Below are 26,617 nucleotides of genomic sequence, written 5' to 3'. Positions count from 1 at the left end.
AATTATTTTAAGAGCAGCAAGAGTAAAGAGAGAAGTTACATACAAGGGAACCCCCATAAGACCCATCAACAAATTTCTTAACAGAAAGTTTTCAGGCCAGGCAAGAATGGGATGACATATTCAAAATATTGAAATAAAATAGCCGTCAGCCAAGAACATAGGTATAGACGTGTCAAAGCTGTCCTTCAGAGATGAAAAAAGGATAAAGACTTTCCCAAACAAACAAAAGCTGAGGGAGTTCATTATCACCAGATCTGCCTTACAAGAAAAGCTGAAGGGAGTTCTTAGAGTAGAAGTAAAAGAATGATAATTAGCATCATAAAAACATAAAAGGTAGTGTATATCTCACTGATAACAGTAAATACGTAGTTAGATTCTGCAATATGCTAAGAGTAGTGCATAATTCACTTACAACTCTTGTACGAAAGTTTTAAAAAATGAGCACAGTAAAAAGAACTACAATATTAACTACACAGTATTAAAAACATGTAAATTTTAGCAGCAATAACCAAAAACATGAGAGGTAGGAGCAGTAAAAGTATAAAGTTCATGAATTCTATTGAAGTTGTCATCAGTTTAAAACAGGGTATTAAAAAATTAAGACATTTTATGTAAGCCTCATGGTAACCACCAAGGAAAATCCTGTAGTAATTTTTAAAAAGAACACAATAAAGAACTCAAAGCATACTAATACAAAAACATCAAAACACACACACACAAAGACAGCAGGATAAGAAACAAAAAACAATAGATCTCCAAAACAACCAAATCACAATCAACAAAAGATAAAAATCCTTATTTACCTATTAATAACTACTTTAAATGTAAATGGATTAAATTCTCCAATTAAAAGACATAAAATGGCTAAATGGATTAAAAAAAATGATCCAACAATATGCTGTCTACAAGTGATTCATTTTAGCCTTAAAGACACACATAGACTGAGAGCAAGGGATGGGAAAAGACATTTCAAGCAACTGGTAACCAAAAAAAAAAAAAGGAGGGTTAGCTATACTTGTATCAGACAAAATAGACTTTAAACTAAAAATGGTAAAAGGAGACAAACAGTGTCATTCTGTGATGCTAACTGGGTCAATCCATCAAGAAAACATAACAATTGTAGATATATGTGCATCCCACATTGGAGCACCTAAACATATAAAGTGAAAAATAACACAGCTAAATTAAGAGATAAACAGTAACACAATAATACTTGGGGACTTGAATACTCCATTTTCAACAACTGATAGATCATCCAGATAGAGAATCAATAAGGAAACAGCAGATTTGAATAATACTATAGACCAAACGGACCTAAAAGATATATATCAGAACATTCTATATAACAACAGCAGAATATATATTCTTCTCAAGTGCACCTGGAACATATTCTAGATTAGCCAAATGTTAGGTCAAAAACAAGTCTTAGCAAATTCAAGAAGACTGAAATTATAGCAAGTATCTTCTCTCACCACAATGGCATTAAACTAGATATCAATGACAAGAAAAAAACTGAAAATTCATGAATACATTGAGATTAAACAACACTCTCCTGAACAACCACTGGATCAAAGAGAAAATTAAAGTGGAAATAAAGTTTCTTGAGACAAACAAAATGAAAACACAACATATCAGAACTTGTGGGATGCAGCAAAAGCAGTTCTAAGAGGGAAGTTCATAGCAATAAAGGCCTACATAACAAGCAAGAAAGAAGAGCACATGGATGGCTCAGTCGGTTAAGCATCTGCCTTTGGCTCAGGTCATGATCCCAGGGTCCTGGGATTGAGGCCTGAATTGGACTCCCTGCTCAGTAGAGAGCCTGCTTCTCCCTCTCCCTCTGCTGCTCCCCCTGCTTGTGCTCTCTCTCTGTCTGTCTCTCTCTCTCTGTCAAATAAATAAATAAAAATCTTTAAAAAAAAAAAAAAGAAGAAGCAAGAAAGATCCCAAATAAACAACCTAATCCTATGCCTTAAGGAACTAGAAAAAGAAGAGTAAACTGAGCCAAAAGCAAGCAGAAGAAAGAAAATAATAAGAATTGAAGCAGAAATAAATGAAATAGAGAAATGAAGAGCATTAAAAAAGATTAACCAAACTAAGAGTTGGGTCTTTGAAAAGATAAACAAGCTGACAAACCCTTAGCTAAGTTAACCAAGTTAAAAAAGAGAAAGAACCCAAATCAACAAAATTATAAATGAAAAAGGAGACTTTACAACTAACACTACAGAAGTTCAAAGGACCATGAGAGGCTACTATGAACAGATATACACCAATAAACTGGATTTAGTATTTTTAAATGGTTGGAAGAAATCAAAAGAAGAATATCTCATCACACATGAGAACCATATGAAATTCATCTTCCAGGGGCACCCGGGTGGCTCAGTGGGTTAAGCATCTGCCTTCGGCTCAGGTCATGATCCTGAGGTCCTGGAATCGAGCCCTGCATCAGGCTCCCTGCTCACAAGGAGTCTGCTTCTCCCTCTCCCTCTCACTCTCCCTTTCCCTCAGCCCGTCCCCATGTACTTTCTCTCGTGATCTCTCTCTCGCTCTCTCTCAAATAAATAAATAAATAAATAACCTTAAAAAAAAAGAAGGAAAAAAAAGAAATTCAGCTTCCAGTATCTAGAAGTAAAGCTTTATGGAATACAGTCATGTTCACTCATTGAGGTCTTGTCTATGTTTGCTATCTCACTACAGTGGTAGAGTTAAGGCAGATGGGGTGGAGATCATTTAGTCCCCAAAAGCCAAAAATATTTACTATCTAACCCTTTATAGAAAAAGTTTGCAGACTCATTTTAAAGCCTTAAGTTTAAGGATGGTTTGCCATACCACAACAGTTAACTAAGATTTTAAAATTTTAATCCTATTTAAAATTTGTTTACTTATACACTGTGTTCTATAGTTTTATCTATGCTTGTATTTCTAAATTTATTATGGATTTTTAGAATATTTCATTGTAGTTGGCTTTTCTTTGTTGAAACTTACTACGATTTTTTTTTTTCTTTTTCTGTAGCCTAGTCTATCATCAGTGTTTGTAAATGTTCCATAGACACTAGAAAAGGCTGTGCTCTCTGTTCACTGGGTATGCAGTGTGACATAGATCTACTACTTCCATCTCACTCAATAAGCCCTCTTTTTCTCTCTTAATGTATTTCAGAAAATAGCATGTTAAATTATTATAAAAATTAAGTTTCTCACAATTTCTAATTTTCTAACAGTTCTAACTTTCCATATTTTAGAGTATATTTCTATACCCTGACACGTTTAAAAATAGCTTGGAACGGGGCGCCTGGGTGGCACAGCGGTTAAGCGCCTGCCTTCGGCTCAGGGCGTGATCCCGGCATTGTGGGATCGAGCTCCACATCAGGCTCTTTCGCTATGAGTCTGCTTCTTCCTCTCCCACTCCCCCTGCTTGTGTTCCCTCTCTCGCTGGCTGTCTCTATCTCTGTCAAATAAATAAATAAAATCTTTAAAAAAAAAATAGCTTGGAATAATCAATTACTCTTATTTTGCAGATATAGTATATATCAATGACCACCAGAAAGGGTCAACCGCAGGGCCATGAAGATCCAGGCCAGCACTCTGATTTTCCCTTTTTTGTTTCCCTTCATTAAATTGAACAGAGTACTGAGACTTAAATAAACTCAGACATTCCAATGTCTGGATTTTTCTTTCCAAAGTTAGCAAATGAGAAGAAAAACAATTCACAATAGAGGGAAGAAAATCATTAAGAATGGAAAATGTAAATTTTATAAATTCGAAGATTAAAAGTTGTGTGTGTGTGTCTGCGTCTGTGTTTGTCAATGTGGGGGTAAGGTGCAGAATGTCCACTTATTTTCTTTCCCTGGCCAGTATTATTCTAAATATAACATTTACAGTTAAAGAGGAAAAAGTAGTTATTCTCTTTGTACTATGGAAAAGGCACTGATAATCAGGAGATCGCCAATGTGAGCCTCACTGATGGGCTGTGCGTTATTGGCCAAAACATGTTAAACTAGAACTAAGGTAGGTTTAGTCTGACACGGAGAGCAGTGAGCAGCTTGCCAGGGCTACTGTGGACTGTCCAGGTGAACGCGGTCAGGAGCAGCTGGTCACCAGGGAAATGGTCCGGGATGCTGGGCAGCTGGTGGAAATCAAGCCTCAGCAGGGATGTCAGCTGTCAGCGCTGGAGGAGAGGTGGAGTCAGCTCTTACTAGAAACATCAGTTAATGCAAGATCAAAGACCAGAGGAAGGCCTATGCTAGAGCACCAAAGCTAAGAGGAGATAAGAATAGAATGCAAGCAGGGGCAAAGTAGTTGCCGAACAGAACTCAGCCTGAGTCTAAGGCAGGCAGGAAATCGGGCAGGGCAGGGACGAGTCTGGGAATCTGAGGAGCAAACCAGAGTGTCAAGAGACTGAGTCAAACTCCAGATTCTCTGTCCAATTCAAAAGTCAAGAGCAAAACAAGGTCAGCCAGAAAAGTCTGGAGAACTGTACCTACATCCTCCCAAAAGGAAGACCTTTTGAGTTAGCTTTGTGGAGTCTCCCACCGGATAGCACAGAGCCTCTAGCCATGAAGCTGTTAAACTGTAGTTCCTACTCTTAGGAAGGGGTTAAGTCCAACGGTATCTGAAGTTCTATCCAGCTCCCCAAGTGTTTAGGACTCTAACATTCTATAAATCTAAAAATATACATTAAGTTCCAATGGAGAAACGAGGGTATTAAATGTTTTATCCAGGGAAACAGAGTTTACTGGACTCCCTCCCACCACCATCACCCCCTCCCTGCCCCCCACCGCCCCCGCACATACATACAAATATCCCACCAGTACCATCTAATTCTTTCTACTAAAAGGCAGCATGGAATGGTTTATAGCCCTCCTGGAAAGAAAAAAAAGGGGGGGGATGGGGAGGAGGGAAATGACATTCCATTTCATCCTGACTCACTTAAAGACATCATTTGATTCTCAGTCACAAAGAATTCTCTTAACAGGAAGGAAAGCGCCCTGGTCACGAGGAGCCTGTTTGGAGTTGCAGTAGTTCCCCTAGCATCCTGTAAGCCAAAAGGATACATTCCAGGGCTGTGTTTCTTTCATTCTTTTTCCCTCCAGCCTGATTTTATAGTAACAACACAGAGCCACTTAAATCTATCTCCAAAGAACCAACATTCAGAAAATGTACCACATAAAATATAGACATTTTACAAGGAACCATCTATTAGCTGATAATGGCCAAGCTGCCATGGAATGCATAAAAAAACAAATGTGACCCTCACCAAAACATCAGATCCATTTATCCCCATCGGCCTTCTGCAGTGAATGCCAGATAAACCTACCATAATATGATTCAAAGCATTATAAGAGGTAGGGGGGGAAGTGGCAATAAACTAAACATGTAGGTTGAGGATAGACATAAATCACATGAAATGCAGCCTCATAAGATACTAATAGAAGTCAGGGTGGGGGAAGGCTGGCAGGAAGATTTTAAAAATGTGATCATATGGGAAAGAGAATAGTAGACCAACCAAAGAGTTTCAGAGGGAGCAAACAATAAGTTTATCTATATATATTAAAAACATGTAGACATGGGAGAGTCGAAGGTTGCCAGGTTTAGAGAGGGGAGGAATGAATCAGAGTTAAAAGAGACTTCCCCAGCCTCCCAGCCCTGGCAGAAGTATCAGCGAGGGGAACTTGATCCCTGGGGCTCCTGACTGTGACTGCTCTCAGCCTTTCACTCTGCTCTTCGCTTCGCTTAGGCAGCCTGAGATTTAATGATTTCTCCACTTTCTCCACAGTGAAATCTAGTCGGAGGAGAAAGTCTGAGAAAACTTACACTAAGGAGTAAGAGTGCTCAGTGGGGAGTCTGCTGGAGATTCTCTCCCTCTCCCTCTGCCCCTCCCCACCACCTCTCTAAAATAAATAAATCTTTTTTTAAAAATCTATAATTGCCTAACCCCTGAAATCAGCAAGCTATGTGTAAGAAAGGGTTATATTCTATGGAATAGAGGTTCCTTCCAGTCCTTCTAAGTTCTATCCTCTAGGTGAGCACTGATAAAATCCTGTTTTCTAAGCAAACCACTTATTCAATGAAGCCTTCATGCAAATAAGCGAAATCCAATTAGGAAGGTGCCATAATATCCATTTGTAGTTTCGTTTTAAAACAGTTCAAATTGTAAAACATGGGATAAGGATAGGAAGATGGAGCCAGGAAAGGAAGACAGGAGGAAGGACTAAAATAGGGACTTAAGAAAGGGGGAAGGAGTAAATGATAGACAGCTGCTAGAAATTAAATATAAAGTAGAGTTGACCTTTGAACAGTACAGAGGCTAGGGGTGAACTGAGTGGCCCAGTCATGATCCCAGGGTTCTAGGATCAAGCCCCATGTCGGACTCCCTACTCAGCAGTGAGTCTTTCTCTCTCTCTTCCTCTGCCCCTCTGCCCCTCTGCCCACTTGTGCTCTCTCTCTCTAACAAATAAATAAAAATTTTTAAAAAGAACAGCACAGATGTCAGGGGCACCAACCCCCCACACAGTTGAAAATCTGTGTATAACTTTTGACTTCCCTAAAATTTCACCACTAATAGCCTACTGTTGACCAGAAGCCTTACTGATAACACGAACAGTTGATTAATACACATTTTGAATGTTACATGTGTTATATACTGCATTCTTACAAGAAAGTTAGCTAGAGAAAAGAAGACATTATTAGGAAAATCACAAGAAAGAGAAAGTACATTTACAGTCCTGTCCTGTATTTATCGAAAAAAAGTACGCAAACCTGTGAGGTTCAAACTCGTTTTGTTCAAGGGTCAACTGTAGCTTCGTTTTCTACCAAGAGTAAAAATTAAGGAAATTATAGATGTTGTTTAGCAGAAAATTAAATTCAACAGCTTTCAGGAAAGCCAAAAATATCCATTAAAACTTTGAAAAACTTAACCATAAAAATGACACAGGGGAACTCATGGATATATTTTACTTCCGAGTTCAAAGGCCCCGGCTGAAGTTTTCACAGGGGCTATTAATACCACATAGCAATGAAGGAACACAAAATGTCTCATTCTTTATGAGGGTACAGCCACAAATGCAAGGAATAACTTAAGTGGAGTTTTCCCAAATTCCAATTCATTGCCCACACTGAGAAACAAGTGTCTCTTGAAAGGGAATAGACTATGAGCCATTAAGGTCTACTTTGGGTTTAAAAAAACTAAGCACTATTAATAATCTTTATTAAGAATGCAGTACAAAGTTAAATGTATTCCAGGACTTGTGAGCTATTTTTAATATTTCAGAAGAGTTTAACAGAAATCATCTATTTAGTTGCAACAAGGCCACAAAGGCCAACTACACAATATCATGCTTTCCTGTCACTGGAATTAAATCAGTACACTAACACTTGTTAAAGCATCCTGATCAGGATTTGATTGGCATTTACAGAGAACTTTATTAAATAAATATTGTGGAATTCATTGGGAGAGAAAAATTTCTCAAAAATAGGGGGGTTCATGAGTAAAAAAAGATATAGGAGAAATTTGACGGTAAAAAAAATTGAGGAACTGTGATTTAGGATGCTGAGGGATTGAGATTCTCCTAAAACAGACAGCTCTGCTGTGTGCTAAGTGTCGTGAAACTGCTTTTATGTGTGTTCTGGATTTTAATTCTCAGGATGATGTAGGAATTGTTATATGCACGTCATATTCACAGGAGGACCCGAGGCTCAGAGGAATCAGAGGACCAGCTCAAGGCCAGAGAGTTAGTCAGTGAAGACTCCGGCCTCACATTCAGGCCTTTTGACTTTCTGTGATCACAATACAGTCCTCTTAGGTTAGTTTAGAAACAGTTCGTGTTTCCGGCCATCATTGTTCTCTTTTTATTTAGACCTGACATTAGGAATTTTCCCTTTTCCTTTTGGCCAAACTTGGATGGTTTCACCCCTTCTAGGTTCATACATTCACTAAATAAAAGAACATTTCTTTTTTGAGTGCTGGAAGCCCTAAGAGACATTAGAAATAAAAATCAAAAAAGATATAGTCTCTTATGGTGCGTTGGTGTAGATTCATCAATTGCAACAGATGTCCTCCTCTGGTGGGGGCGTTGACAGTGGCAAGGCTGTGCACGGGTGGGGGCGGGGGTCACATGGAAACTCTCTGTACCTTCCTCTCAATAGTGCTGTGAACCTAAACTGGCTCTTAAAAACACAGTCTTTAAAAAGTAAGAAATTAAGAAATTCCATGATTAAGAAATTTAGAAATTGACTGTCTTGTCAAGGAGGACAACAGATGATAGTTGAGGACAGTAGATGCTTGGACGCAGCAGCACGAGAGGGGCTGCTTACAACAGACAAGTGAAGCAGGAACAACTCCGAATCATGTGTTCATTTTGAAGGTAGCAGCCAGGGAGACAAAGAAGCTTCATCCTCTTAGTGAAAAGCAATGAGCAGATGAGAAGACACAGGATTAAAACATCAGGCCACATTATAAGGAGTTGCAACAAGGTGGGAGGCGATTACGTGTGGTAAGGTAAATAGGGGCACCTGGGTGGCATAATCTGACCCTTGGTTTGGGCTCAGGTCATAATCTCAGGGTCATAGGGTCGAGCCCCACTTCGGGCTCCATGCTCAACACAGAATCTGCCTGAGACTCTCTCTCTCTTTCTCCCTCTGCCCTGCCGCCTCACCTCTCTAAAATGAATAAATAAATCTAAAAAAAAAAAAAAGGTAAATAGTTTAAACTTTCTCCTCAAAGCTGTGGAGACCCCCTGAAAGACCTAGGCAGGGAAGCAGAAAGACCAAATTTGCGTGACTGGTACCAAGATGTCAGGGTTTTTTTTTTTTTTTTAAGATTTTATTTATTAATTTGACATAGAGAGACAGCCAGTGAGAGAGGGAACATAAGCAGGGGGAGTGGGAGAGGAAGAAGCAGGCTCCTAGCGGAGGAGCCTGATGTGGGGCTCGATCCCAGAATGCTGGGATCACGCCCTGAGCCGAAGGCAGACACTTAACGACTGTGCCACCAAGGCACCCCAAGATGTCAGTTTTTAAAAATTAACATTTAGGCACCTCTGACATTATAATCCTTCTATCAACAGCCAAAAAATGCTCTAGGTCCAACTCTCCAAAATTCTGAAAAGGCCAATTAAAACTAATTTGACAACAAGTTTTTGGAAGTGATCAGTTAAGATGGAGCTCTTTAATAAACCTTTGATTCAATTCAACAAATATTTGTTTAGCACTTCCCTTTAGAAGGCCTGTAAACTATGGCATTTAATTTCACAATATTTTAATACAGTAAACTCTGAAAATAAGTAAATATTCAATAACATATCAGAAGCTTAAGAAAAACCAGATCATTCAAAACCAAAAAGAATTACTTATTTCATCAAAGGAATGGCTACAGCATTTTAAAAGGTAAATTTATCTGACGCTGTTAATTTTTATTTATATCATCTTAGTGTAGCCAACTTTTTAGTTATGCCTTCACTAGGACTATACTGACATACACTTGTTGAACACGTGTAGCATTTTTCAAAAAGCAATTTAAAAGCTGTCATCAGTTTCTTTCCAAGCTACTTTATTTTTCTTCTCCTACGACATGTTTTGTTTTCTCCCTACGAAGTTACACTCCATCCAATATTTCCTCCTTTGAGGTATCTTTTTTTCCTTCACCTACTTCTGTTTGTCCTTTAAGACTCACCTCAGGTGGCACCACCTCCACGAAGCCTTCCTTGATTTACCCACATTGAAGTAGTTGTCCCTTCTCTGTATGCTTTCCACGGCACTTAGCACATACTACTTAAACGACTGCTTTACTTGTTTATTTTCCTACTTAGATCATGAACTCCTCAAGAGCCCAGATCTCTTCCTCCACCTCTGTAGCTGCAGGACAAGTGCACATGGTCAGTGGTCAGTAATGGTGGAGAAAGGAAGGGAGAGAAATAAAACGAATTGTATTTCTATTTTCTCCATCATTTCTCATTTCCTTCCTCCTCATTTCATGTCTTCCTATTATTTCTCCCCAACTCCCAACACTACATCTTTATACTTCTCTTCTTGGTTTCAACGCAAACCATGATTTTCAATCTCTCCCTTGAGGCCCTTACAATTGCAAAAATGCTGATCCAGGGCGTGAGTAGCACAGGCTTCAGAGTCCTTGCTCCTTGGCATTGCAAAGAAGGGGTTTGTTTTAAGGGGCCCTGGATTAGTCTCTATTCTGCCTCGTCTGTGCTTAAGCTGGGGACTTTTAACATGCTTTAGCTTTGCATAGGTTTCAGTCTTCGCAGCTGGGTAAACAGACTTTCTGCAACACCCTGGATAAAATGGCAAGCTCAAGGGAAAAGTCCTCACCTTTAAGTGAAAAAAAAAAGAAAGAAAGGAAAAAAAAAGAAAAAACTTGTTCACGGCCATGGTCGGGGAATAGTAACACCTGAGAGCACCTGAGGGGAACTGTGTGTGTGCTGGCCGTGGACAACTCAGCTGATGACAAAAACATGCTTTCCTGAATAAGCCTGGCTGCTCTCAGAAAGGAGCATTAGACCGCAGTTGGCAAGAATAACAGAAAAGTGAGGTAAGTGGCTGACATTTCTGGTAGGCTTTCAAACAAAGTCTAGAGATTTCATAGGAGAACACCAAGGTGACTGTAGTTAACAATGCTGTGTATCTGAAAGGCTAAGAAAGTAGATTTTAAAACTTCCGGGGCGCCTGGGTGGCACAGCGGTTAAGCGTCTGCCTTCGGCTCAGGGCGTGATCCCAGCGTGACGAGATCGAGCCCCACATCAGGCTCCTCCGCTAGGAGCCTGCTTCTTCCTCTCCCACTCCCCCTGCTTGTGTTCCCTCTCTTGCTGGCTATCTCTCTCTCTGTCGAATAAATAAAATCTTTAAAAAAATAAATAAATAAATAAAAATAAAACTTCTCATCACAAGAAAAAAATGTGTGACTATGTGAGGTGAGGGATGTTAACTAAACTGATTGCGAAGATCATTTTGCGATATATACAAATATCCAATCTTTATGTTGCACACCTTATATTATACAATGTCGTGTGTCACGTATGTCTCAGTAAAACTGAAATGTGTCTTCAGGGGCATCTGGGTGGCTCTGCGGTGAAGTGTCTGCCCCTGGCTCATGTCATGATCTCAGGGTCCTAGGATCAACCCTGCATCGGGCTCTCTGCTCCACAGGTAGCCTTCTTGTCCCTCTCACTCTCCCTCTGTTCTCTCTGTCTCTCAAATAAATAAAATCTTTTTAAAAAATTTATCTTCAGGCTAGATAGAACATAGTGGTTGCTGAGAAGCAAACTCACTTTATGATGAAAATAATTCCTTTATTTCACAAGTTTAAGAAACTACTTTATTATAAAGTCTATCATAACTTTTACAACATGATTTGCTGCCCGCCTCCCCCCACTCTTTCCCTAGACCTGCTTTCCCCCTACCACCACCACCCTCCTTTATCCCCTTCCCCGCCTACTCCCTCCTTGGGCCCGCCTCCCTCTACACTCTCTCCCTGGACCCACCTCTCTCTCCCTGGACCCACCTCCCTCCACACTCTCTCCCTGGAGCCACCTCTCTCTCTCTCTGGACCTACCTTCCCCCCACTCTTCCTTTGGATCACCGAGCTCCAGGCTCAGTGTCCTCTTTGCTACTCCTTAAACTCCCACCCATGTACCTACTGCCTAAAAAGCTTCTCCCAGTTATCTGAAGGCCCTTTCCCTCACCTCCTTCAGGACTCTGCTCAAATGTCACTTTATCAGAGAGGACCTCCCTGACCAGCTTAAAAGGAAGAGCCAGCCTCACAACCAACTTTTGGTACTCCTCATTTTCCTTTCCTGCATTATTTGTCACCAACTTACATTGTCTCATTTAATTCTCTATCCCCAGTGCTCAATAAATATTTATTGAGTAAATAAACAGAGTAACATTCCCTGTACCTCTGTGGGGAGGCAATAGGACATATGGAAAAGACACACAGCCTTTTGAATTCTAACTATTCACTGTGTGGAACCTTGAGACTAACCTCCATACATTTCAGAATATTCATCTGTAAAGTGGGAATAATAACGCTTCTCTGATAAGTCAAGGCATCTAATAAATGCTGGTTCCTCCCCTTCCTTTCTCCCTGCATCCTTTCTGTGATTGGGCATTACTGTGTCTGTGATTCACAGGTCCTCAGACGGCTGTCCAATGAAAGGAACAGTGTGCTCTGCACACCTGGAACAGCACCATCCCCAGCAGGTAAAGCGGATCCTGTTTAGGTCAGATAACTGGTAGACTGGAGCTGAGGCTAGGAAGGACATCTTCTTTTCTGAAAGTGTTGTCGTCTGACCAGGACACCAAATAGAGATGTCTGAGGATGGTTTCCTGAAGCTATGGGACGGACCCTGAAGCACGACTGTGTTTCAGAATAATAGTAAGTCTGGGAAGCATTCCAGACAGAGAACAGAAGACACAGGATGGGAGTGTGGCCCTAGCAGGGGTTTTAGGCTGAGAAAACGGAGGAAAGAAAAGATCGTGTCAGGCTGTGGAAGACCATGATGTCAGACTAAAAAGACCACACTTAATCCTATAATCGAGAGCCACTAAACATTTTGAATATTTCATTGGAAACATAGACTCATCTCATGAAAAGGATACACGTTTGTACTTTCACAGACACTTCTGAATGCCGAGCACTGAACGGTACTAATGAATCCAGTGACATCTGCTCAGGAAAACACATGACAGGGTTGTAAATGGGAACGAATCACATCCTAATCTCCCCTGCTCATCACTGTTTGATCCACCAGGCAGAAGAGACTTGAGCTGGCAGAGAGTGAAGAACCATGGACCACAGGAGAGCACCAAAAACCATTAACGTGCTAGCACCAGAGAGCAGGAAAGCCAACCTCTGGGCAGCACGGGCTCCTTGTGGTCTGTGTTTGAACAGCAGACCCTAGGACAGTGTGACCTCCCCCATAAATTTCCTCTCCTCGGGCTACTCCTCATTTCTTCCATAGGAATCAATTCCTTAGTCCTTGTTACGTCTGAATTAAGACATAAGAACCTGAAGGGCTCCAAAATGATGAAATTTCCACTTACGCATATAGAAGAGGATAAAGAAAGACATGGCAAATTATTTAATTCACCCCAAAGAGAGAAAATAGAAATTAATCGGTTAGACGCTGCTAGAAATCTCTCCACAGCAGAATTCTAGGACAGAGTTTAGCCAGAAATAAACGTTTCAAGGGCCTAGGACACCAATACTTAACTCTGTGGTTCTTGAAGTTATAAAAGTGCTGACATCTAAAGAACAAGATGACACTTGCATCTGCCGAGGTTTTGTATTTTTCTTGGGTCCACTCTTCTCACAGCATGGATATGATTTATTTAGACTATCAAAGAGCTTTTGATAAGGCTCTCACAAATGCCTATTATTGAAACTGGGTAACTGTGGTGTGAAAGGAAAAAGTCCTATCAATGAATTAAATGGATTAAAAACTGCTGGAGAGGCAAAGAGGCAAAAAGCAGAAATAAATGACCCATTCTCATGTGGGGAAAGGTTAATGATTGAGGGCTCTTAGGCTCTCTGGTAGAATCAGACTGATACTTCACTAACGACCAGGACAGGGGAGCCCCATCCTCGTTCCCGTGTTCTCCGTGGATCAGCCCCACACAGAGCCCCCATTGATCAAAGGGCCTGGGGCACAAGGAGGAGATGTAAGCAGTTCAGAGAAGTGCTCCCAGTCCAGGGAAGGGCAAATACGTAATGAATGTTGTTGATCCACCCAGAGAAGCCCAAATCCCAGGGGGACAGAAATAAAAATTACAGTAGCAGAATTTTATTGTCTAAGAACTTTGATACACACTCCAGAGGAAGACAAGGGCCCTTTCAAACGACAAGACATGATATTGGAACAAAAGGACTTCATTTATGGGCATCATAAGGAAAACAAAAATGTTCCTCGCTGAAGAACAGCTCATGTGGGCATTTAGATCCACAAAAACCACGACGCCTACTCTTTGGATGGAGAAGTTTAGACATAAACAAAAGTGAAACTGGTAGGAAAGATTAAGAATCAGTACCCTTTTTCTGAGGGAAACTTGGAAGATTTGATGCAGGTTTTAACAAAAGCATAACCTAACATGAACGGAATAATCTGGAAATCAAATACTCTCATTGATTAACATTAATCCTTTATGACCCAAAACTCAATCTGGCAATTTCAAAACATCATCATGACAAATTTCACAGGAGAACTTTTGACTTAACCTTTCTTTGTCTCAGTTTCCTCATCTGTAAAATGGGAATAGAATTTACCTCACAGGATGACTGTAAAGATTAAATGGGATCAGGTATGTAGAGTACTTAAATAGCAAAGGTAAAAAAAAATTGTTAAATTATTTTTTATTAGTATCGTTGTTATTAGTATTTATAATAGACTAAACCCAAACACATGCTGTAGAGAAGAGATCTAATTCAAGCCATTGTGATTTTTCTTATTGATATCATTGTTATGCATCAGTACTTATTAAGACACGTAAAATACTTTCAAATAAAGAAAAAGCATAGCTTTGAAATACCTTTCCATCAAACCATTTTGTGAAATGGAAGAGAATTACAAGTTAATCTAAAATAGGCAAACCCCCCCCACACACACACAAACCAGGCAAATGCTAATGACACATTCATTCTTAAATGTACCAACAGTAGACCCAAGCTTACCGTGCAGATAGTGTTTTGATAAGCTCTTTTCTATTCTGTACACGAAGGTGGTTAGTTTTATACTTGGAGTCGTCAACCAGTTCGGGCAAATTCAAGATCTAAAAGGGAAAAATGATTTTAATGTATAATTCACCATTTTTCGTGTACCTGCCTGTGAGCGCAAGTGTTCAGGGCCTACCAACACGTTCCCCAGGATCATTCCTTGCTGACCTGTATGCTTCCAGACAAAGGCATATGGAGCAACAAAGGAATAGAGATGGAAAGATCACACAGTCAGGATGGGTAATGCTGTGACTGAGTTTGTCATTTACGAGAAGTTTTCGTTACAGTTAAGTATGCGCCTACAGATGGGAGCATAGAACAAGAGTTATCAGATCCCCATAATAAGTCCTGTCTAGAGAGAGTACGTACAGAGATACAAAACTGGATAAAACTGACCTAGTTCTGAGAACCAATATCATAAGTACATGTCTACACTTATATGAAGCCCATAATCAACATATATCTTGTAGGTACATCCACTTATTTGTTCCACATGTAAATAAAATAATAATATCTGTCCCAGAAGCCCTACCCAGGATGTTGTACAAGGTGCTAAAATAAAGGAAAAGCATACACATTTGCCCCAAATGCTCACCATTAAAACAATGTCAAATTAAATGATATTCTTCCTATAGAAGTGTCACTATTTTTCTTTAATATGTCTCCCTGAAGGAATAACAAATAGAAATGCTTTTATATACTTCCTCTTTTGCTCCTCCTCAATAAAGAGAAAATCTATCTTGCACATCCCTTTGGACATCTTGTGATTTTAACAAGATCATAATGAAAGTACCAAGTGGATTTGGAATGGAAAAGAAGTTTTATAAAGAATGTGTGGAGGCAGTGTTTGGCAGTTGTGTTGGAAAGTCAGAAGCAGCATTTATGGGCTCGGGGCAGGCCATGTGGCCTACAGAAAGCTTCACTACCTCGAATAATGTATTTGCTTGAAATATAAACATTTAATGGTTTCATTTGTTTCTCACAGTTTAAATAAAATCAATCCATTAATCATCTCACAAAGGACAGAGAAGTGAAGGAGGTCCCCTGGAGTAAAGAGAACATCTCCGCTGTGTCATTTCTCTTTCGCGGGCTTCACTTACTCCTTTCCTTAAGGAGTAATAAAGACAGCATTACTCCCCCAGATTTTAAAAAGCAACATCACATAGAGCGCCCTTTCTAAAAACCTCCCTGTCACCACACCTGATCCCAGAAGCAGCCTCCAGGCTTGTCCAGGAACAGAAACCTGCCCTCCCCTCCCTAAGAGTGAATAAGTCATTTCCAGAAGAAGCAAGTGCCTTCACCAAATCACAGGTTAGACCTGTAAATCTGGCCTCACCCAGAAATAGTATAAGCTGCATAAAAAGCTGTTCAGTGATTGGACTCAGTGGTAACCAGGGCGCCCTCAGATGTCGTTCTCTGAATTTGACTCATCAGACCTCTGTTCTCTGTGCAAGTTGGTATGAAACAGTGGGTCAGAGTAATTATGGTTCTGTCCTCAGCCATGCTGTTGTTCAGTGCTTCTAGAGAGACTGCTTCCAGTGCTGTGATCACAACCATCCCTTACGTGCTTGAAACAGTTTGCCTGAGGTGGAATGAAACAATGTCAGTGAAAGTGCCTGACACATTGAGCACCAAATACATGTGAAGTAGTCCAACGAGGTGCTATTTCCCCCCAAAGAAATAATGAAGTGTGTGTTTGTTTGAAGATGAAGGATGGGAAAGAGGGGAGGGGAGGGAGAATGTCTTGAATGAACCTTCATTTCCTACGAGTGTTTCTATTGGACATAGAGTTCTGGGTTGACAGTTTGGTGCCGGTTGGCTCTGGGCTTCCAGTTTCTGACAAAAAAAAAAAAAAAAAAATCTGCAGTCAGCTGAGTCCGTGTTCCCACACAGGTAATATATCATTTTCCTCTAGGTGCTTTCAAAACTTTTTTCTTGGTCCTTCATTTTCAGTGGGAAGACTTGGGTTTACTCAGGTTTATCTTATTTGGGGTTTGCTGAAATTACGAAATCTGTAGGTTTTTATCTTTCACCAAGTTTGGGAAGTTTTCAGCAACTATGTCTTCAAATATTTCTTCAGCATGTACTCCTCCTCGTCTCCTCCTGGCCTTACAATGACATCAATGTTAGACTTTTTGTTACTGTCTTGCAGGCTCCAGAAGATCTGTTCTTTCTTTCTCTCATATTTTGGGAGGGGATCATCTTTTTTTCCTCTCTCTGTTGTTCAGATTGAATAATTTCTATTTATCTATCCTCAAGTTCCTTGACTGTCTCCTCTGTCATCTCCGTTGTGTTATCGGGCTCATCCAGTGAGGGGTTTCTTTTTTTATTTGGTGGTTGTATTTCTTGGTCCTACGGTTTCTAGTTGGTTCTTCTTCACATCTTCTCTTTCTTTGCTGGACATTTCTCCTTTCCTATTTATTTCAACAGTATCTGTGATGCCTGTTGGAGCATTTTTATAATAGCTGTTTTAAAGTCTTTGTAAGTTAATTCCAACATCTGTGTCCTCTTGGCATTGGCATTTATTGACTGTCTTTTCTCATGCAAGCTCTGCTTCTTCATATGCTGAGTAATTTTGGATTGTATCCTGGACGTTTTAAATATTTTATTATGAGCCTCTGGGTCTTGTTTAAATCCCACAGCAAACTTTTATTGTTATTGTTTTTAGCAAGCAATTGATCTGGTGAGGTCCAGGCTGCAAGCCCCTACCCACCTTCCGTGTGCTTCGGTTCTAGTGTTAGTTCAGTTCTCAAAGCCCTTGCAGTGCTGTTCGAATCTGTCCCGCATGTGCCCCACTTATGGTCAGGCTGCCTCCTGGGCAGTCATCTGTGTGTTACCTCCACTTGCAACTTCTTTGGTGCGCTGGTTAGGATCAGATCAGCAAACGTGCAGCTCAGGGCTGAGAGCAGGAGTTCACAAACACCTTCAAGGCTCACTTTCCAAAGCTCATCCCTCTCTGCAGGCTCTGTCCAGTTCCCTGGGGCTCCCCTTTTTTAGCCTACTTCCCAGCATTCTTCCAGGGTCGAGGCCAAAGCCACAAGGATTGACCCTTCTTTTTGGGGAATCACAGCTTGGAGATAAAGAGGAAAATTCTCCTTCCTCAGAGTTTTAGTTCCTGTTCATCGGCTGCTGCCACTACAGGGTTGTCTGTAGGGCAGGGCATGAGAAAACAGACAGGAAGCAAAGACGCAGGATTTCCACACTTTCTCTGCTATTAGAGCTCACTTTCGTGCTCCTCACTTCAGGAACGAAGGGCATCTCTTAGGGCTCAGCTCTGTTTCCTAGTGCCCACTTCCATGTTTTAGGCTCCACTGTATCCATGCAAGGAAATCATTGTAGAGAAAACCGGTGAACTTACTGCTGGTTTGGAAGTACTTTATTTTTTTTTAGAGGGACTGTAAATTCTGGTGTTCTTCCCCAGTTCACCTACTACTACTTACTTTTCAGCATCCTCTTAGAGATACTCCATGCATTCTATCCAGGTTTTAACATTGTGTTCAGTGGAAGAGATAGGGAGAAGTATGCTTACTCTATCTTACCCAGAACCAGAATCTCCAAACCTAATTTTTATAGAGGTCATTTATGAAGTGCATACTCTGAGCCAGGACTGAACTGAGTATTTCACTTATCCAATCTACAAAACTCCAAAAGTTATATATTAGGATAGTTATGTATTGTAATCTTCATTTTATTGTGAGAACACAGATGCTTAGCAAAGATTAAGTGGCTTGCCAGAGGTCACCTGGCTAGTTTCAAGACTGACAGTTTGCCTAAGAATTATGCTATAATGTCCTCAGACCACCTGCTCCACAATCAACTACAATGCTTATGAAAATTGAAGTTTCCTGTCCACCTTAGACATACTAAGTCAACCCACCTTAGACATACTAAGTCAAAAACTTTGGGAATGAAGCTCAAGGAGGTTTCCTATGCATGCTAAAGTTGAGAACCAATGCATATTGCCTCCAATAAAAGAAACTTTCGGTCTAAATGACTTTTAAAAGGATGTCAATGTACTTCAAATAGGAATACCCATTAGTGTTGGCATCAATCAGCTTAAAATAGCTTACATATGCTCATGTTCCCTACTCTTCTGTATCATGTTAAGAGACATAAAATAGGATTTGTTCTAAGCAAGGTTCACTTTACATGCAGAAAGATTTTTGAAGCCCAAGCCTTGAGTCCATTGCTCTTGTTCCCACTCTAATTCCTGACAATAAGAGCTCCTTAATAGGACCCGTCCCCAAGAAGTATTAGTCAGCCAGTATATCAAATTCCATTTTGGAAAGAAACTAGGCCTAAGTAAATTCTACGTATTCATCACAGACAATACTGCTATATTTCTCCCTAGGAGGTAGAGCTGCCTTATCTTTCATTATGGCCCTTACTTGGCAAAAGAACAATTGATGGGCTTACTGTAAAAAACTGGGGACCTCATCTTCTACAAGGCCAGTTTGAATGACAAGCCCCTCAATAATAGATAAATCTACACAAAAAATGCTTAGAAGAAGCCCACTATACATGGAATAAGGAAACAGGTCATTTTTCTTAGGTTAAAAGGTTTTTAGAGTAAGTTTACATGTAAGGATATAAAAAGTCAATCAGATTACAAGGCTTGCTCAAGATGCCTAGCAAATGATGTAAATAACATTAAAATCCTCTACACATAAAACTTTTCTTATGAGTTTCTCAGAGAATTTGATAGACATTGTCTTAAGGGCTCATAACAGGGATTACCATTCATAACTCACATATGGAAAAACAAGGTCAAGTATGCCATTCCAAAGGCCCTCTGATGGTCTCCTTTTAAAAAAATGTATCATAACACACCCTCACAATAAGTCATATTTTAGTACTCAAACTTATGGCAAATATTCTGCTTTGAAATAAAAGTCTTTTTCAAAAAATGTTCTTATGGATATTTATGAGGAAGTTCAAAAGTTTCAAACTGATCAGCAGTAATGAATCAAAAATAAAAAGAATTCAGTACAGTTATTTTCAACAGTGAAGAATATGTCAACCAGTAATTTCTCCCCCCAGCCCCCTTTCTGGAGAGAGAAAACTCCAAAACATATGGCCCAGGAAGAAAATCTGTACTCATTTATAGCAATGAACTGGCTTTTACATCTCTGCAGCTAGAGTACGCAAATGACTTCACAGGCAACGGCTTCCGTATGTTTCATATTTTTAACATTGACCGTTCATAATAAAGATTCTTTGATCCTAGATCAAATGTTTGAATCCATTTTCTCTCCGCTTACTCAGAGTCACCGTTAAGAAAGCTCCCCTCTTTCCCACCTCAGATGTTCCAGCCCTTCCTGCAATAGGAACTGTCTCCATTTGTCACCTTCTCCGTGGTACTGCCCACCCCTTTGCTGTGGTTTTTCGCTGTGCTCATTAACCTCTCGTACAAAAAAGCCACAGTAATAAATAATTTTTGTACATAAGAAGTTCACGGCAACAGAGAAGGTTCCCCTAAGGAAGTCATAGGCATCTTTAATGAAACTGAAAGCTCACAGTGAGTGGTTATCTATGATTAGTACAAGAAAATAAATTCCCCATCAGAAACACATGCTCAACAGCTGAGGCCTCTCCCTACCTGTAAGAGAAATTAAAACAAAAACTTAAACACAGATTTTTATAGCTAGATTATATTTCTGGGATGAGAACTGGAAAAAGTGAACAGGAACCTAAAGACTTAACTAAAAACAAAAAACCCCGAAATCTAGGTAGTAGTAAAAATACCAAATAAAAAAAATATCCAAGTGATGCCAAAAACTTAAAATCTTCAACATAAAATTATCCTTAATGATTCCAAGGCCTTTTTTAAAAATCTTGTTGAGGGAGCAACATTTTTAATATAACCTTAATTGCTAAAACTTAAAACATGAATTCTGCAGAAAGGTACTCATTAAACAAAGGCCAATTTGAAAAAAAAAAATGTTTAGTTTTCTAGTGGCTAAAACAATAAATTTGGTATTACATTGTATCTGGGCCTAATTAGGTCTCATGTTGTTAACAAAGAAAAGGAAAAAAAGGAAAGTGAGAAGAAAAATATCCTGGCATTAAAAATCCCTTTAAAACGAATTCTTTTTCTTTCCCTTTTTTCACTGAACTGGTAGTCCAGATCATGTTGGTGGATAATTTAGGCTACTATGTTCTGTGGTTCATTTCAAAACACAGCCAGATACCCCATCCCTCCCCCCCCCAAAAAAAAAAAACAGAATACTAATTCAGACCATGTCCTTGGCATTTGTGAGTATAAAAATGGCACACGGTTAGGGGCGAAGGCAGGAGGTCTTGAGTTGGCTATAGAACTAATAACACTGTTCTAGGCGAAACTGAACTTTCCTGGCTTTCTACAAAACAAGTTATTGCATAGATCATCTGCCCATCCCAGTGATTACAGATTACCTTGCACACAGTAGCAAACTGTTGATTATTTCCTGCTCCAACCACAAGATATCCATCCTTGGTTTTAAAAGCCTAAAATAAATTAAAAAATACATAAATATATAATTTTATATATTGAAAATACCACAGAAGTTAGCTTTAATTTCTAAAACTTCTACATAGAAAGCATGCTCTAAAGCAACATTATTAATTAAATCCATATCAATTAATTAGTATATTTTGCTCTTATATTTGCATAGTTATTTTTATTTGGCATTTTCAAAGCACTTCCTGATTCTTCCACTAACTGTTGTAACATGGGGGGTTGGAGCTTGGAAAAATAAAGAAAATTCTAAATTAAACTAAAATAGTTTTGTTGTAAATGCATAACATGAAATTCTGTATTCATTACAGTATGGATTAATATTTGGCCTTTCCAAAGTTTTGTGTTTTGTTTGTTTCCATTTTTCCTTGGAGGGCAAAGAGCAAGAGGGTATACTGCTTTCTACAAAGTGTAAGAAGAAGAAATGGAAGGAAGGAGGAACGGGAGGGGGGAAGGGAGGATGTGTAAGCTGATACATTTCATCTCTGAAGATCTCAAATGTAAACTCTTGGACAATCACCACTTTTCAATAAGTGAAAATTGACACATCTGGATCTCCACACCTCCTGTGGTTTTATGTACCTAAAAATGTTTGTTGCTTCTAGGAGACATATTCATTGGAGCAGCAAAAAGAATGTAAGTAACTGGTACCCCCACCTCCCAGAGCCCTAGACCCTCTGGAGAACTCCCTTCTCCACATTTGATCACAGTGCTGCTTGGAGGAACCAAAATTTACCCTTAGAAGGCCTCATTCCCACTTTCCTTAAGTAAACGAGTTCCTTTAGTTGCCTTCCTTTCTACGTAAAAATTGTTCTGTCTTTTCACCTACTTTTTCTTCAGTTACTGCTGCCTCTGAGAAAGATGATCTCTATCTTCCTTGCCAGGGCTTGCTCCTATGCTAACCCTGGTCCCATCTTCACTCACATCCTTCAGAACCCTGCTCAATCATCTTTAATCTCTTCATTCCCACTGGGTCCTTTTTCTCTGCCTACAATTAGGCTCAGGCCTACACTAAAAATATTAACAGGAACAAAACAAAATTTCCATCAATCGTGACACGCTTCTCAAGCTATCTTGAAATTTTCTTCCTTTCCTCCATCTCTAAATGACATAAAAGTTCCAGCTGCCTATACTTCTTCACCAACCCCACTTTCTAATGCCCTTTGTCATCAGGATTCTTATCCCATCACTGCACTGACACTATTCTTTCTTGACCCCTCTGTGTTACGTCTCACTGTTAACCATCCTTTCCTCCAGGAACCCGTCTTATCTCTAGGCTCCATCTGGGTTCATCTCCAATCTCTCTGACCTGTATTCCACATGCCCTCTTTTCAGGAGTTTCTTCTCCGTAGCCTTCAGCATTCCTTAAGGATCTGTATGTGGTCTTTCACTACACTTGCTTCTAACACGTGGCTATTGAATTTAATTAAACTAAAATTAAATTAGCCAGTCACAGAAGACCACATATTGTGATTGCATTTGTATGAAACGTCCAAAATAGGCAAATCCATAGAGACAGAAACTTAGTGGCCACCTATGGCTGAGAACATTGTGAGAATTTGGGGAGTAACTACTACTGAGTACTCAGTTTCTTGTGAGGGTGATGAAAATGTTCCAAAGTTGTGGTAATGGCTGGACAACTCTGAATACATTAAAAATCACCGAACTGTACACTTTAAATGGGTGAATTATATGACATGTGAATTATATCTCAATAGAGATGCTATTAAGAAAAATTAAATAACAGTTCAGCTCCACAGACACACTAGCTACAAGTCAAGCATTCAACAGCCACATGTGGCTAGTAGCTGCCATATCAGCACAGATAGAGAGCATTTCCATCATTGCTGAAAGTCCTGCTGTGTAGTGCCGGAAGACTGAAGCTGGTAGTTTGTCGGTTTTCTTTTTATTCTACCTACTAGGCCTAATATGGTATCTGAATAAGTGGTTGTAAAATGTAATGAATCTCTCAGATAACTGTTTCCATATAATAGGATTGTGGCTAAAATGGATCTCAAGCAAAACCCTATAATGTGGTTTACTCTATAATTTTTGCTTGGCTTGGTAATGAATGCTACTAAAAAGATAACACACTATTTTAAATGTTTATATTCCCTGTTCACAGGGCAAAAGCAAAGTTAGTGTTACAAATAACGCATTAGTGTTTCTCAAACTATAGAAAGGAAATTTGCAATGGAGCTGTGAGTGAGGGGCATAGGATTTTGAGCAGAGATGTCTCAACAACATAGTTAATAACTATGAAGGTACGCACGTTGTCTGTTTGCTTGGGTGTTTTGTTCTGTTTTGTTTTGTTTTTGCAGGGAAAAACTGAGTTGGGGAGTGGATAAGTGATGTGAAATAACAATGTGTGTTATCAATATAATGTGAAAAAAGATTTTCAAAATTTTAGATTAGTGACATGATATTTAGCTAGTTTACATTTTGGGAGATCCTCATTTCCTTTTAATTAATGAAGAAGTGCTTTTCCTTAAGCCTTAACTATACCATGAAATATAAGTTTACCAATATACAATTTGCAAAATTTTGAGCACAGAGAACTAGTTAATGATCATAGGAAAATGAAGATTGAATAGTAGCTGAGCCACCAAACACAATTAAAGATCACCAAATAGATTTATAAGGATGAAGGTAAGACTGAGTTCTTAAACTATTTATTTATTCCTTGTTACTATTGCTCCAGTGTTTATTTAAAAAATATATTTTAAGTCAAAACTTAAAAAAATACTATTGGCTGAAGAGTAAATAATTATGTCCCCCCAAGTTTCAATATTGAAATCCTAACCCCAGTATGATGGTCTTATGAGTGTGGAAATTAAAAAAGGGAAACCTCACTAAAGTGCAGTCAGGAGACTAGAAGGAAAACTGGTACCTCTCAGTGTCAATTACAAAAGAACTGTCAATTACAGACCCAAACAGAAGAATCATCAACAGGAAAGAATAATCGATTAGAGGCCCCACAGGAAAAGATGTACAGTGGACCCTTGGACCACACCAATGTCCTGAAACACAGTTGAAAATCCGTGTATAACTTTTGACTCCCCAAAAACTTAACTACTGATAGGCTACTGTTGACCATAAGCCTTATCAATAACATCAATAGTCAACATATTTTGTATCTTAGATGTATTATATACCATATTTTAACAATAAAGGAAATTAGAGAAAAGAAAATGTCACTAAGAAAGTCATAAGGAAGAGAAAATACATTTATAGTACTGTACTGTACTTATTGAAAAATTTCCAAGTATAAGTGGACCTGTACAGTTCAAACCCGTGTCGAGGTTTGAAAAAGGGCCACCTGTCCACTGAATCGTCTACAAGAAATCAACTGCACCTGCAGCTCAGCCAATGAGAAGCCATCATCACCCTGAACTCTTGCTTTTCTCCTATGGACGCTTATTCAAAACAAACCTTCCCAACTTCCTCCTTCATCTCCATAAAATAACATTTCTCCCCCTTTTTGGTTGGACTTGCCTATGGTTTTGCCATAGATTGCACATCCTGAGTTGAAGTTCTCTGTTATTCCCAAATAAACCCATTTTTCCTGGAAAAATAACTGCCAATTTTATTTTTAAGATTAACAGGAGCAAGAACATGGGCATCTGCAAACCATGAAGTAGGTCCTCACCAGACACCAAATCTGCCTGTACCCTGATCTTGGACTTTCCGGCCTCAAGCACCGTGAGAAATAAATGTCTGTTGTTTAAGCCACCTAGACTATCGTATTCTGTAATAGCAGCCCGAATAGAATAAGAAATTGATACTGAGAAGTGGGGTGCTGCTGTAACAAATACCTAAAAATGTGCAAGCAATTTAGAACCAGGTAATAGGGCGCTGGGTGGCTCAGTCAGTTAAGCGTCTGCCTTCAGCTCAGGTCATGATCTCAGGGTCCTGGGATGGAGCCCCACATTGGGCTCCCTGCTCATCGAGGAGTCTGCCTCTCCCCCTGGCTCATGCTCTCTCACACTCTCTCTACCTCTCTCTGTCAAATATATAAATAAAATATTTTTTTCAAAAAAATAGAAACAGGTAATGGGTAGAGACTAGGGGGGAGGGGATCTGAGGTACATGCTAGAAAAAGTCTACACTGCTGTGAACAGCCTATTCTGAGCTGTTGAGAGCTCAGAGAGAAAAGGAAAGAGCTGCAGAGAGTAGTCTCAATCTTCTTAGAGAATACCTAAGGAATGCTGAACAGAATGTTTAGAAATATGGAGAGGAAAGGCCATTTTGATAAGGTCTTAGATGGAAATAAGGAACATGTGTTTGGAAACTGGAGGAAAGGCCATCCTTGTTATAAAGCGGCAAAGAACTGGGCTGAATCATGTTTTATACTCCAGTTTTTGTGGAAGGTAGAACTTTGCAAGTGATGAAATTAGGTATTCAGCTGAAGATACTGTTAAGCAAATGTTGAAGGTGCAACCTGGCTCCTTCTGACTGCTTATAGTACAATGTGAAAAAAAGAGACTACTTAAAGACAGAATTGTTCTGGAAAAGGGAAGCAGAAATTAAAAATCTGGAAAATTCCCAGTCTATCCATATTGTAAAAAATGAGAAAGCATGGTCAGAAGAAAACACCAAGGGTGTGGCCAGGTGACTGACTGATTGTCCTTCGGTAGGTAAGAGGATAAATTAACATCCAGACAATGGAATATTATTCCACACTAAAAAGAAATGAGTTATCAAGCCATGGAAGACATGGAGGAATCTTAAATGCATATTACTAAATTAAAGAAGCCAAGCTCAAAAGACTACATACTGTAAGATCCCAACTATATGACATTCTGAAAAAGGCAAAACTATAGATACAGTAAAAAGATCAGTGGTTGCCAGGGACTGGGAGGAGGAAGAAATAAATCGGCAGAACACAGAGGAATTTTAGGGCAGTGAAAATACTCTGTATGATACTATGATGATGCCTACATGTCATTATATACTTGTACAAACCCAGAGAATACACAACACCAAGTTATGTGTTGTGAACTCTAATGTAAACTGCAGACTTTGGAGGATTATATTATGTCAGTGTACGTATATCAGTTATAACAAATGTAACACTCTGGTGAGTGATGTTGATAATGGCGGGAGGCTGTGCATGTGTAGTGAAGGAGGTATATGGAACATCTCTGTACCTCCTGTTAAAATTTTTTTTCTGAACCTAAAACTGCTCTAAAAACTAAAATTTATGTTTTTTTTTAAAAAAGGACAGCAGGAATCATCTTTGTCGTGATGACAATGTTCTGTATCTTGACTATATCAATATCAATATCCTGACTGTGATATTGCACTATAGTTTTGTACAATGTGACCAATGGAGTAAACTGGGTAATGGGTACATAAGATCCATCTCTATTATTTCTTAAAATACACGTGAATCTACAGTTATCTCAAAA

General features: G+C 39.4%; 1 protein-coding gene across 3 annotated transcripts in view; it reads right to left on the bottom strand.

The window, feature by feature from the left end:
• The window catches only part of SUGCT (succinyl-CoA:glutarate-CoA transferase), a 678,964-nt gene that overhangs the window by 375,999 nt on the left and 276,348 nt on the right, over positions 1 to 26,617 (bottom strand). For all 3 annotated transcript variants that reach the window (XM_040644425.1, XM_040644422.1, XM_040644424.1), the window contains 2 exons: positions 21,125 to 21,196; positions 14,669 to 14,766 (listed from right to left, as the gene is read on the bottom strand). In XM_040644425.1, the coding sequence (XP_040500359.1) occupies positions 14,669 to 14,766; positions 21,125 to 21,196 (170 nt within the window). The remainder of the gene's footprint in view (positions 1 to 14,668; positions 14,767 to 21,124; positions 21,197 to 26,617) is intronic.

Source organism: Ursus maritimus, unplaced genomic scaffold (assembly GCF_017311325.1).
Source record: "Ursus maritimus isolate PB19 unplaced genomic scaffold, ASM1731132v1 scaffold_3, whole genome shotgun sequence".
Taxonomy (NCBI): Eukaryota; Metazoa; Chordata; class Mammalia; order Carnivora; family Ursidae; genus Ursus; species Ursus maritimus.
Note: the sequence above shows the minus strand (reverse complement) of the source record. Positions and strands in the feature narration are given on the sequence as shown.